Source organism: Pristiophorus japonicus, chromosome 12 (genome assembly GCF_044704955.1).
Source record: "Pristiophorus japonicus isolate sPriJap1 chromosome 12, sPriJap1.hap1, whole genome shotgun sequence".
Classification (NCBI taxonomy): Eukaryota; Metazoa; Chordata; class Chondrichthyes; family Pristiophoridae; genus Pristiophorus; species Pristiophorus japonicus.
The window spans coordinates 22,129,015-22,143,948 of record NC_091988.1 but is presented as its reverse complement, the minus strand read 5'-3'; the positions used below and the strand labels follow the sequence as shown (position 1 = coordinate 22,143,948).

Below are 14,934 nucleotides of genomic sequence, written 5' to 3'. Positions count from 1 at the left end.
CTACATTTACATTGGGGCCATTGCGGGGAAGTTTCCTATGATAGGTAGCGGATGCCAAGTGGAGAAAAAGAAATCCACTATTCAATTTTAGTAAACATTAATCCTTATTCGAAGGTATACTCCAGATATGTGGAGTTTTGCAACCCTGTCGAAATTGAATTTTAATCCCAATAACTATTAATCCTAATAATGAGTAATATTTTTTAATGTTTATTGACAAAGTAACTTCAACATTAGTTAGCATAATTTTTGAGTAATGATATTTTGTGGATTAAAATATCAATACTTCTCAGGATTAAATAAATGTCAACTGAATTAACAATTTTATATAATAGAATATGTGGATAAAGGACTTAGAATGGGCTAATTTAAATGGATGGAAACTCAGACAGCCTTATTGCAGGTATGTGATCCTCCCACCTGCTTTTCCTCTATTTGCTGAGCAACAGCAACCAATACACCCAGGTACATCTGCCCCTATATTTCTCCACAGAACTAACGCTCCTCTTTCTCATTAACTCTAAAATAAACAGAAAAGTATTTTCTTTTTTATTAAACCATTACTTGAAATATATTTTGCAATAAATGAGCAAAATATTAAAGCCACATGATGATTTTCATTTTTATCACATGCATTGTACAGCAAATTAACCAATTTCCAATAATTACTTGTATTCAGTTTACAACAGGAATAATAAACGTCGGGGTAGATCTTCATCTTCGCCTGGACGATGATCTGGTGGGGCGGATCTCGAACTCTATAAAACCTGCCTGAATTTCTTTCCATTGATTTCAATATGGGTTCAATTTCCCCATGAGTTGCACCTTTTCATTTGGTGTAACTTGATTTTTCTGGTGTATCTTTTTAGTTGGAAATATGGCCATTTAATTTGCGCCAGTGTAAGTGAGTTAGTTAGGTTTTTTGTTAGGTCAGTTGTTTTTTCAAAAGTTCCCAGCCACTTACACCATTTATGCCAATTTGGCCAGAAAAAAGTTGTACTAAACTAACTTAGGGCAGCGTATGTGTCCACTTTTGTCCGCACAGAAAGACCTTACTTACAGTTAAGGAATCGGTGCAAGTAGCTACATTTAAAGCACCAACAAGCACCAAACAAAGCACAAAAAGTAATGAGCAATTAATTAACAAATAAAATAGAAGGAACACTGCCCCTAAAACACCAAGGCCAAAGTAATATTCTTCCCTCATACTGTACCTTAGCCACGCAGAAAATCACCAATAACAGTAAAATTTTCCGCACTGGGAACTAGATTGGTGCTGGCAAAACTCGTTTCACATAGAGTTCCTGACAGCTGGCAGAGCGGGAAAATTTTCATGCTGTAATTTGGATTCTGACTCGGGTCCTAGAGGTGAAAGGACAGTGTGCCAATCCACTATATCACCCAGTCCCATGGTTTATTTTACTCCCAAAGATTTGGAATTCTCCATTTTGATGCTTACACCATTTAAAGAGAAAGAGAAGGTTATCAGGGTTTTTGTCACAATATTCTTATAGGTATTGTATCTGTGGACTCATCGCCCGATGTCAAACTCTTGTCGAAATAACAAATGGGAAAATAACAACAGAAGTCCTTTGATGCTCACCCAAGAAGAGAGCCCACTCGGCCAGGGCTAGGGACGGGGTGCTTCGGCCCTTCCCACACAGCCCGCAGCGCGCGTTTGCCGAAACGGCCTGCCAGGAGCTACTGCACATGCGCGCAGACGCTAGCGCGCATGTGCAGAGGTCCCGGCACTGTTTTCAGCAGCAGGACCTAGCTCCGCCCCCCTCTCTTCATTGTACGCCACGCCAGCTCCACAGATGGTCCAAGAATCGGCCATGATCGCAGGGAGTTTTTCGACGCTGCTTTTGAGGTAAAATGTTGGCGGGGGGCTCTGAGGTGCGCGGAAAAAAAATGAAGGGCCACATTACCACCCAGATGGTGAAGACGAAAATATACCCATGAAAATCTACCCCATTGTGTCTGTACTCCGTTTCATACAAATAGGAGCATTCCACAGCACAACAGAAAAGAATCAGCAGCATTATTTCATTAACAGTTTTGACAGAATACTATTACTTCATATTTAAGAGTGCCCGTACTAGCCCAAGTTTTGGCAAACATCTTTAAGCATGCTAAAATTGATCTGCAAGGCTTCAAAAATGAATGGACTATTTATTATGTGCTGTAATCAGTAATTTGGACAATACTGAAGATTTTGGACAGTTGTTTGAATTTACAATTAAGACTACACTTTGAATTATTGCAAATATGAAATTACTTTTTAGTTAAAAAAAACACTTCTGTATCAAGTAAATCGCCAAATAAAAAAGAAAAACAGATTGCTGTAGCACCAAGGATTCACATCAGCAATGCTTGCAATATCCCTTGTTAATAATGATACGGCACCATTTAAAATACTAATATTAATTTATGGCAGTAAATTTTTACTATACCAATATTTGACATCAAATTTTAAATGAGGTATTGTGCAAGTAAATAATATTATCTTAAAAGTATATCAAAATGGCTCAATTGTAATACTGCGAATAGCCACCAAATTCATTGACGGAAAGTATGGAATGGTAATTAAACTGCCACCATGTTTCTTGGAAGTAGGATAATATTTTCAAGTTTTCTAAAGCTACGATAAAATGAGCAATACGACATTCAATGGAGTTGGAGACAATGAGATGCCAAATACCCTACATAATTAATTGTTTGAATAAGTACATATGCTTTGAATATTGTTCAGAATTTGTTTTGATTTGTAACAATTTTTAACATATTATGCAAAAGCAATGCCCTCACAAAAGCTTAGACAAAGTCTTCAGCAACATGACTGATGTGTTCATTTATATTGAACTCATTACTTAAGTATATTTCTCCCCTAAAAATGGCACAGTATTGTATCAAATGTGTTTTTATAAAGTGTTAGGTTACAATAGTTGAGCTAAGCAATGATCGCTAGACGGGATAAAAGAGCGAGTACATTTGTCCGTAGCTTAATAACACCCCTTCTGTGGTGTAAGCTGTTTCACTTTCAATTAGATTCATATTTGTAACCTAAATGACAAAAATACCCTATTTGTGTAGAAATTGTATTATACAAAGTTTAAATATTTAACAAAATCCATTATGAAAATTAGCATCTTCACACTTAGTATTCATAGGCTAAAATATTTCAAATCTAGTTTTGGATTGTGTTAAATGATGTTTCTCTAGGAAAGGATGAACAAATGGAGATTTTTTGCACTTAAGATTAAATTTACACTGTAAAAACAGTTCAAAAAACATAGTTTAATGTTTAGGTTTAATATAAACCTGTCAACTGTACAGAACTCTTTTGTACACATTATTAAAGCAAATATATTGAAGATACATTTCTGTGGATGTTGGCAATTTAGCACCAGGATTCTCCCAAAACAACAACATAATTAAACATTTCATTTGCTTAGAATATGCCACAATAATAATCTGCACGGTGCACCATAAAATATTTACATATTTTAAATGTGAGCAAATACTTCATTAATAAATTAAGCTCTTTAGCAATATGTACATTAATTTTTAGTATTGTAAATGCTTAAATTGCCAGGGTATCTAACGTATAAAATCAGTTATCCAAGACAAATACTGTTGATAATACTTTTAACCCAAATTTATAAACTGTGAAGAGAGTAAAAAACTAGAAATATGATTAATACTATCTCTGATCCATATATGCTATTGCTAGAGAATATTCTGGAAGAGAGAGCCAAAATGATGCAAGAAGAAATTCTGTATCACTGAAAACTAATAGCATCTAGTTTGTAAATATTTAGTACAATTATTTTACTAGAGAATAAGTTTGTCCTTTTTAGCACCTGTATATCATTTGTTAATGTGCATTTTACAGTAAAGGGGTAGTTTAATGTGCCTGCACTGCTGGAAGAAATCTTGGCCCACCAGTAGCACAGATGCATAAAATTAACCCCCAAGTGTTCTGTTACTTTTGTAATTCCACAAATTTAGTGTCTTACATTAATAAGAGTTTCCATTCCATTAACGTTCTTAACAAAGGTAGCTGATGATAGCAAGGCAGCTATGCGCTTGGTTAGATACCAATAGAGTCCAATTTACTGAGGTCACAGGTCAGTGTTCATGAGTTCATAAATTTATATGTATGTTAAAAAAAATCCACCTTACCCGAAAATGTAAGTAACCAAGGGTAACATTTTCCACTATACATAGTAATGTGCATGGACATAACTATGGTTTATCCACGTTTACCTGTATTTTGGACGAGATGTTCCCATAGTTTCTCATACGTACATGTGCAAATTGGCATTATTTTTTGATTGATGGTTTGCCAGTATGCACAGGCAATTCAAATAGCTAATGTACAATAATCAAGGAGACCAGACAAACTCTGTGTGCCTAATTTCTCCCCAAACAGCTAGTACGTGGTGCATAGTTCAGACCTGAGGTAACCTAAAAACTACAAAGACAGGAGATGGGATCAAGAAAAAAAATGGAGACACAAATGAGCACCTGCATTTGGAACTTTGGATTACAAAACAAAAATGTAATTGGCACTTACCTGCTGTAGACATTCTCGTCTGTGCATACATCACATTAATCAGTAACATATTTTAACTGCTGCATTAATAGTGCTGTACACCAGGCCAAAATCTTAACTGAAAACACATTGAGGAGCATGGTACATATTTATGTTCTTAAATATACACCTAAAAATATGAAGGAAAAACGATGCCCAAGAATTGGATCAGAAAATTCCCTTATTAACATGCTGTTTTTAAGATATTGAGGTGATAAGTTGGTGTTCAAGTACAGAATGAATAGTGGCATATGATTAATTCTACTGGTCCTTCCTAGTATGATTGTTTTTGAAAAGAAACTAGAAGATGATAAAATAAAATTACTTGAAAAGTTTGGTGGCATTTCAAAAATTACTTTCACAATTATTGAACTGCCACATTACTTCTGATGGACACGAAGATGGGACTAGTAGAGTAGACCATTCTGGTGGCAAGACCAGTTAAGAGTTTGATGAAAGATTTGTAAGTTACTGAGAGGATCTATCACTTGTTACAGATGTATGTACAGTTCAGAATATGCAATATGTTGAACATTAATCTAATATTTGGTAAGCGGTGGATAGTTTTGAAATTGGATTAAAATTCAATGCCGGGGTGGATCGGTCACTGTTATACACCCTGTCCAATTTTCATTCCCATTTAAGGCAATGGAAATTCAAATCTGCCTGTGTGTATAATGAGTGGTCAAGCTGCCTCTGCCCGTTTTGCACCCCTCTAAAGTTGAATTTATCCCCACTGATTGGTGACAGGTTCATAGAAAAACAAGCCTTACATAACATAACACAAATCTAGTATCCCTGCTCACCACAAGGATGGGATTAAAACACCGACAAGATAGTTAGAACCTTAAGACTACTAAAGATAGTTCAACACAACCTCCCAGATCATTTTGTTATAAAAAGATATTTTTGCACCAACTGCCTGTGACTTGAGGTACATAACTGTACTGTATATTACTGGCCTTCATATTATTAACAGCAGCATGGATTCAATTAGGAAATAATAAATGTAAACTCACAAGGGTGAACATTTACAAAACTATACCCTGGCATTAAGCAGAACTGTTATAAACTGACATATCCATAGACTGATGAACTAAGTTATATAAATAGAAGGATTATCGTACCGAGCTCCAACGATCTCTGTTCCAGGCATCACCTGTAGGACAAGCTCGAGTATTGCATTGTTCACGGTCAGGAGGTTTGTCAAGAATTTCACAGTTCTGGTCATTTAGCCTTTGGCCATTCGGTAGCTGACAAATAACTAGTCTTGTTCTTGCTCCACCACCACAGGTCTGGGTGCACTATAAATTTAACACCAATAACATATCCATTAAAAAGTGATAATTTTGCAGTTAAAAATAAAACAATTAGCTTGGTCAAAGTTTGCCAACTTATTTTAAAACTACTGAGTAGACAGATCACTTTTTGTAGATGAACGTAGAGTTTACAATATAGCATGTAGAATGTGAATCTAGGCTTTGATTGTATCTAAGGTGTCAGCTGTGGCTCAGTGGGTAGCACTCTCACCTCTGATCCTTGAAGGTTGTGGGTTCAAGTGCCCCTCCAGAGACTTGAGCACAAAAATCTAGGCTGACACTCCAGTGCAGTGCTGAGGGAGCGCTTGGAGGTGGCGACTTTTGGATGAGACATTAAACCGAGATCCCGTCTGCCCTCTCAGGTGGACGGAAAAGATCCCATGGTACTATTCCTAGCCAATATATATCTCTCAATCAACATAACAAAAACAGATTACCTGGTCATTATCACATTGCTGTATGTGGGAGCTTGTTTGTGCACAAATTGGCTGCCGCGTTTCCCACATTACAACAGTAATGACACTCCAAAAGTACTTAATTGGCTGTAAAGTGCTTTAAGACCGATCGGTGGTCGTGAAAGACGCTATATAAATCCAAATCTTTCTTTCTTTGATAAACTGCCTTTGTATTTTATGACCTTTCTATTGCCACTTTGATAACTAATTAACATAGGACAATAATTTTTGCAATAGTTTGTGACAGTTCACGCAAGAAAACTTAATTTTTTTCAATGATCAAGGAAAACAACAGCTATTATCATCTGATGAAGCTAATTATCACACATGCAAAGATTACATTAGGGAATTGGAATATTGTTTAAATACCTCACTGTTAAGAATGACCTATACAAGTAGGAATAATAGGAACAGGAGTGCGCCATTCAATCCCTCAAGCCTGATCTGCCATTCAATTAGATCATGACTGATCTATTTAAGGTGCAGGGGTCATAGAAACATAGAAACATAGAAACATAGAAAATAGGTGCAGGAGTAGGCCATTCGGCCCTTCTAGCCTGCACCGCCATTCAATGAGTTCATGGCTGAACATCCGGGCTGAGGTAGAAACGGGCCGGTGCAGGGCCCACACAAATCCGGCGGGTGAGCACACCAGGTCAAAGGTGGCTCTGTGGGTTTTTTGGCACTGAGTGACACCAAGCAGGTCGGGGCTGCTACCCTCACTCTTCTTGGCTTATTGTCCATTTTCCTTGGTGTGTGTGTCCCGGGCTCGGGGCCCTGTTGTGTATCCCAGGCGGTGCCAGGCCAGACCCAGTTCCGCAGGTGGTCCCGGTTTCCTGCTGTGTTTCCCGAGCGGTGCCGGGCTCAGTCCCCGGGGGGGGTTGCTCCTCCTCACAGCATGGAGCCTCGCTAGATGGCTCGGCTTGCAAGCCTCAAACAGGAGTCGCAGGTCGGTGCGAGATTCCTTCGGCCCGGGGTAGAAGCAGGCCAACGCTGGGCTGGACAAAGCCTCCCTAGTAAAGTGCGACATCACTACTGACACCTGGGAGACCCTGGCCGAAGACCGCCCGAGGTGGAGAAAGTGCATCCGGGAGGGCGTTGAGCTCTTCGAGTCTCAACGCAAAGAGTGTGAAGACGTCAAGCGCAGGTAGCAGAAGGAGCGCATGGCAAACCAGTTCCACCCACCCCTTCCCTCAACAAATCTCTGTCCCATCTATAACAGGGTCCTGTGGCTCTCGTATTGGACTGTTCAGCCATCAAAGAACTTACTTTGGGAGTGGAAGCAAGTCTTCCTCGATTCCGAAGGACTGCCTATGATGATGACTGATCTGTACCTCAACTCCATTTATCTGCCTTTCATTCATATCCCTTGATATCTTTAGCCCCCAAAAAATCAATTGATCTCAATCTTGAAAATGTTAATTAACCCCGCATCCACTTAGGGAGGCTTTTAGGGAGAGTGTTTCAGATTGCCACTGCTCTTTGTGTGAAAATATGCTTCCTGATGTCACTCCTAAATGGCCTAGCTCTAATTTTCAGATCGTTCCCTTTGGGACGTTTCACTACGTTAATGGTGCTATATAGTTGTTGCTGTTGTTCTGGATTCCCCACCCAAAGAAATAGTTTCTGTGTCTATCCTATTAAATCCCTTTATCATTTTAAACATCTCCATTTTATCACCCCTCAACCTTCTAAACTCAAGGGAATATAAGCCTAGTTTATGCAACCAGTCCTCATAATTTAATCCTTTAAGCTGTGGTATCATTCTGATAAATCTGTGATGTACCAGAGCACATATACCTTCCCTGAGGTTTGGTGCCCAAAACTGAACGCAGTACTCCAGATGGGGTGTGACCAAGGCTCTGTATAATTGAAGAATAACTTCCTCACAATTGAATTCCTAGAGATAAAAGGCCAATATTCGATTAGCCTTTTTGATTACTTTTTATACCTGTGCATTAGCTTTTAGAGATTTGTATATATGGACACTTAGATCCCTGGAGGTCAATTAATATTTTCAAAACTCAGATCGGCAAATGTTTTATTATCAAGGGCTATGGATCAAAGGCAGGTAAATGGAGTTGAGGTACAGCTTGGCCATGATCTAATTCAATGGCTGAACAGGCTCAAGGAGATGAATAAACTTCTGCTGTTCCTATGGGTTTTGTTCCCACTTCGATCTGGCCGATACCCTCCTGAAGCCAGTGAGGTCTTTTTTAAATACATGCAGATTGTGCTCTGATGACACCATCGGAGCCCGCGGGGGGGGGGGGGGGGGGGGGGGGCAGCGGAGCGTCTCCTGTCGTACCAAAGCTGCCGGAGGTAAGTTTTCAATTTTCATTTAAAATTTCCTTGTGGGCCAGAAGAAGCAGGTGTACTCCTCCAGGTCTCAGAGAAACCTTGGGCATCCCCTTTCTCAGGCTTCCGTCCTCCTCCCCCTGTCGAACCCTCCTCTTGAAGAGGTACCAGTCTTCAATTGAACGTCTGTTAACTCTGGTTTCCAACCAGGATGGCCACTCGCTTGGCTGCATTCTCTTAAACTTGCCCCCGTTGCATGGCAAAACCCAAATACTGTTTTATCTTACTGCGGACTGGAAAAATAATGATGTGGCAAGAAGTTTGTCTTTTTCGACGTTCAATTGATTGCAGCGCTCTGTCGTGGGGATTCCGAACAAAGAGCTGTTTGGAAGTCGACAAGCTGTCGAAGCAGCCAATCACTTTGAAGAATTCTCACAGACAGGATACCAGGAAATGAGAAGCTGCTTTACCCGAAGTTTTAAAAAATGTTAATAAAGCAAAATAAAGATTGGGACTTTCACATGGGGATAAGATAGAAGCTGAAATATCATCAACACATTTAAAAAAAAAACATTTTGAAACATTATAATTTTTATCATAATGGGGAAATTTGACACTCCACAAATATAAAAATTAGTTTTGCAGGGTCAGAACATTTGTTTACTAGTCATTATGCTGTTCAAATCCTATTTACACCTATTCCAACAAGGCTTGACAGTTATTGGGGTATTTAACAGCGATATTGCTACAGAAAAGCCCAAGTTTTCATCCATTTCACTGATTGCTGGCATGGGAATGGTAGCGTAGTGGTTAAGTTACTGGACTAGTAATCCAGAGGCCTGGATAATTAATCCGGAGACATGAATTCAAATCCCACAATGGCAGCTGGGGATTTTAAATTCAGTTAATTAAATACATCTGGAATAAAAAGCTAGTATCAGTAATGACTATAAAACTACTGGATTGCAGTTAAAAACCCATCTGGTTCACTAATGTCCTTTAGGGAAGGAAATCTGCCGTCCTTACTGTTAAGTATGCAACCCTAGGCAACTTGTATCACACCGCCACCAGAGGGCTTACCTGTTGGAGTTCCAAGGGATCCCAGCATCCCTTGGGAGCACTGTTTATAAGCAGGCCTCCCATGCTGTACCAACACTCTGGAGTTTAATTCAAGGAGCTAAGGTCATACTTACTCATTGTCTACAGTACTCAGTTGCATTACTTTATTATGAGCTTAACACTTACCTTGTCTGGCCTATATGTGACTCCAGACCCACAGCAATGTAGTAGACTCTTAACTGCCCCCTGAAATGGCCTAGCAAGCCATTCAGTTGTAACAAGAACCGCTACAAGAAACAATAATAAGAATAAAACCGGACGGACCACGTGGCATCGACCTCGGCACAGGCTTCGGAAGCGACAAAGGCACACCCAGCCCAGTCAACCCTGCAAAGTCCTCGTCACTAACAAAATTGGGAGAGCTGTCCCACAGGCTAGTCAAGCAGCAACCTGACATAGTCATACTCATAGAATCAAACGTTTCAGCCAATGTCTCATCACCATCCCTGGGTATGTCCTGTCCCATTGGCAGGACAGACCCACCCGAGGTGACAGTAGTATGCAGTTGGGAAGGAGTGGCCCAGGGAGTCCTCAACATTGACTCTGGACCCCATGAAGTCTCATGGCTTCAGGTCAAACATGGGCAAGGAAACCCCCTGCTGATTACCACCTACTGCCCTCCCTCAGCTGATGAATCAGTACTCCTCCCTGCTGAACACCACTTGTATGAAGCACTGAAGGTAGCAAGGGCACAGAAAGTACTCTGGGTGGGGGACTTTAATGTCCATCACCAAGACTGGCTCAGTAGCATCACAACTAACCGAGCTGGCTGAGTCCTGAAAGACATTGTTATATATGTAAACTTGTATTTACTCTCATCCCCTGGAGTCCCAAGGGATCCCAATATCCCTTGGGAGCACAGCTATTTAAGGAGGCCTCACAGGTTGGAGAGGCACTCTGGAGACCTGCAATAAAAGACTAAGGTCACACTTTACTTTGCGCTCACAGTGTAAAGTCTGACTCTTTCTCCATACATAACAACTGGTGACGAGATACAGATAGCGAACCCAAAGATACAGAGAACAGTGGGCATCCTGGAGAAATTCTCGGAGGGAGATGATTGAGAAACCTTTGTGGAGCGACTCGACCAATACTTCGTGGCCAACGAGCTGGATGGGGAAGAGAACGCTGCCAAATGAAGGGCGATCCTTCTCACCATCTGTGGGGCACCAACATATGGCCTCATGAAGAATCTGCTCACTCCAGCAAAACCCACGGAGAAATCGTACGATGATTTGTGCACACTGGTCCGAGAGCATTTGAACCCGGAGGAAAGTGTTCTGATGGCGAGGTACCGGTTTTACACCTACAAAAGATCTGAAGGCCAGGAAGTGGCGAGTTATGTCGCCGAGCTAAGACGCCTTGCAGGGCACTGCGAATTTGAAGGACATTTGGGGCACATGCTCAGAGACTTTTTTATACTTGGCATTGGCCACGAAACCATACTTCACAAACTTTTGACTGTCGACACCCCAACCTTGAGTAAGGCCATAGCGATAGCCCAGGCATTCATTGCCACCAGTGAGAATACTAAACAAATCTCTCAGCATACAAGTACTGTGAACAAAGTGATGTTGTTTTTGAATCGCAACATACAGGGCAGGTCACACATGCCTGCAGCTGCATGTCCACAGATGTCTCAGAGTCCACCATCAAAGGTGATGAATGCAAGGCCATTAACACCTTGTTGGCGCTGCGGGGGTGATCATTGTTTCCATTCATGCTGATTCAAAGGGTATGTTTGCAAGGGCTGTGGAACAATGGGACATCTTCAATGTATGTGCAGGCGAGCTGCTAATCCTCTTAAACCTGCAAACCACCATGTTGCAGAGAAGGACAGATCCATGGAGGATCACAACGAACCAGAACCTCAGACCGAGGAGGCAGAGGTACATGGGGAGCACACATTCACCACGAATTGTCCCCCGATAATGCTGAATGTTGAACTAAATGGACTCCCGGTGTCAATAGAACTGGACACAGGTGCGAGCCAGTCCATCATGGGCAAAAAGATATTCGAACGATTGTGGTGCAATAAGACCTCAGGGCCAGAATTAACTCCAATTCGTACGAAACTAAGAACTTACACGAAAGAACTGATTCCTGTAATCGGCAGTACTACCGTAAAGGTCTCCTATGATGGAGCGGTGCACAAGCTACCACTCCGGGTGGTACTGGGCGATGGTCCCACACTGCTCGGCAGGAGCTGGCTGGGAATGATACGCTGGAACTGGGACGACATCCGAGCACTATCGCCCGCTGATGGCACTTCGTCTGCCCAGGTCTTAAACAAGTTCCCTTCGCTGTTCGAACCAGGCATCGGGAAATTCCAAGGCGCAAAAGTGTAGATCCACCTAATTCCAGGGGCGCGACCCATCCATCACAAGGCGAGAGCAGTACCGTACATGATGAGAGAAAGGGTAGAGATCGAGCTAGACCGGCTGCAACGAGAGGGCATCATTTAACCCATTGAGTTCAACGAGTGGGCCAGCACGATCATTCCTGTCCTTAAGGGAAATGGCACCGTCAGAATCTGTGGCGATTACAAAGTAACTATCAATCGTTTCTCCCCGCAGGACCAATACCCACTACCAAAGGCCGACGACCTCTTTGCAACGTTGGCGGGAGGAAAGGCGTTCACGAAGCTGGATCTGACTTCAGCCTACATGACGCAGGAACTGGAGGAATCATCGAAGGGCCTCACCTGCATCAACACACAAAGGTCTCTGAATTCCAAACGGGCATCTGTTATAAATAAAATATTCCAGTGAAACATGGAAAGTTTACTGAAGTCGGTCCCGCACACCGTGGTCTTCCAGGACGACATCTTGGTCACAGGTCGGAATACAGTCGAGCATCTGCAGAACCTGGAGGAGGTTCTTAGTCGACTCAACCACATGGGGCTCAGGTTAAAACGCTCGCAGTGTGTTTTCCTGGCGCGTGAAGTGGAGTTCTTGGGAAGATGGATTGCGGTGGATGGCATCAGGCCCACCAACGGGAAGACGGAGGCAATCGAGAACACACCGAGGCCACAGAACGTGATGGAGCTGCGGTCGTTTCTGGGACTCCTGAGCTACTTTGGTAACTTCTTACCGGGTCTCAGCACACTGTTAGAACCACTGCATGTCTTACTACAAAAAGGGGATGAATGGGTTTGGAGCAAAAGCCAAGAAAATGCCTTTGTAAAAGCGAGAAAATTGTTATGCTCAAACAAATTGTTTGTGTTGTATTATCCATGTAAACATTTGGTACTAGCATGTGATGCGTCGTCATATGGCACGGGTGTGTATTGCAACAAACTAATGACTTCGGGAAACCGCAACCAGTTGCATATGCATCCAGGAGTCTGTCTAAGGCTGAGAGCCGACAGCATGATTGAGAAAGAAGCGTTAGCGTGTGTCTATGGGGTAAAGAAAATGCATCAATACCTGTTTGGGCTAAAATTCGAATTGGAAACTGATCATAAGCCACTCATATCCCTGTTTTCCGAGAGTAAAGGGATAAATACCAAAGCATCGGCCCGCATCCAGAGATGGGCGCTCACGTTGTCCACATACAACTACGCCATCCGCCACAGTTCAGGCACAGAAAACTGCACCGATGCTCTTAGTAGGCTGCCATTGCCCACCACGGGGGTGGAAATGGCGCAGCCTGCAGATTTAGCCATGGTTATGGGAGCATTTGAGAGTGAACAATCACCCGTCACTGCCCGGCTGATCAAAACCTGGACAAGCCAGGACCCCTTATTATCCCTAGTCAAAAGCTGTGTGCTTCACGGGAGCTGGTCTAGTGTCCCAGTGGAAATGCCGGAGGAAATAAAGCCGTTTCAGTGGCGCAAAGATGAAATGTCCATACAGGCAGACTTCTTTCTGTGGGGAAATCATGTAATGGTTCCCAAGAAGGGCAGAGACACGTTATCAATGACCTCCACAGTACCCACCCAGGCATCGTAATGATGAAAGCGATAGCCAGATCCCACGTGTGATGGCCCGGTATCGATGTGGACTTAAAATCCTGCGTTCACAGATGTAATACATGCTCGCAGTTAAGCAATGTACCCAGGGAGGCGCCGCTTAGTTTATGGTTTTGGCCCTCCAAACCGTGGTCTAGAGTACACGTCGACTATGCAGGCCCGTTCTTGGGTAAAATGTTCCTTGTGGTTGTAGACGCGTATTTCAAGTGGATTGAATGCGAGATAATGCCGACTAGCACGTCCGCTGCCACTACTGAAAGCCTGCGGGCCATGTTTGCCACACACGGCCTACCCGATGTCCTGGTGAGCGACAACGGGCCATGTTTTACCAGTGCTGAGTTCAAAGAATTCATGACCCGTAACGGGATCATACATGTCACAGCTGCCCCGTTTAAACCAGCCCCCAATGGTCAGGCAGAAAGAGCAGTGCAAACCATCAAGCAAGGCTTAAAGAGGGTAACTGTAGGCTCACTGCAGACTTGCCTATTCCGAGTCCTGCTTAGCTACTGCACCAGACCCCACTCGCTCACTGGGATCCCACCTGCTGAACTGCTCATGAAAAGAGCACTTAAGACAAGGCTCTCGTTCGTTCACCCTGATCTACATGAACAGGTAGAGAGCAGGTGGCTTAAACAAAGTACATACCATGATAGCGCAAATGTGTCACGCAAGATTGAAATCAGTTGTCCTGTATTTGTATTAAATTATGGACAAGGTCTCAAGTGGCTTCCCGGCACTGTCGTGGCCAAAGAAGGGAGCAGGGTGTTTCGGGTCAAACTTTCAAATGGACTCATTCACCGGAAACACTTGAACCAAATCAAACTCAGATTTACAGACTACCCTGAGCAATCCAACTTGGACCCTACCTTTTTTGATCCCCCAACATACACACCAGTGGCAACCGGCACCATGGTTGACCACGAAGCAGAACCCATCATCCACAGCAGCCCAGCAGGACCCAACACATTAGGCAGCCCAGCAAGGCCAGCTGCACAGCAGCCCAGCGAGGGCCCAAGAAATGATCCAACAACACCAGCTTTCACACCGAGACAATCAACCAGGGCAAGAAGGGCCCCAGATCGACATACATTGTAAATAGTTACACTATTGACTTTGACAGGGGGAGTGTTTTACATATGTAAGCTTGTATTTACTCTGTACAGCCACCAGAGG

General features: G+C 42.6%; 1 protein-coding gene across 1 annotated transcript in view; it reads right to left on the bottom strand.

Annotated features, from left to right (window-relative positions):
• The window catches only part of adamts9 (ADAM metallopeptidase with thrombospondin type 1 motif, 9), a 462,662-nt gene that overhangs the window by 260,995 nt on the left and 186,733 nt on the right, over positions 1 to 14,934 (bottom strand). The window contains exon 28 of the mRNA XM_070895215.1: positions 5,725 to 5,901. Coding sequence (XP_070751316.1) covers positions 5,725 to 5,901 — 177 coding nt within the window. The remainder of the gene's footprint in view (positions 1 to 5,724; positions 5,902 to 14,934) is intronic.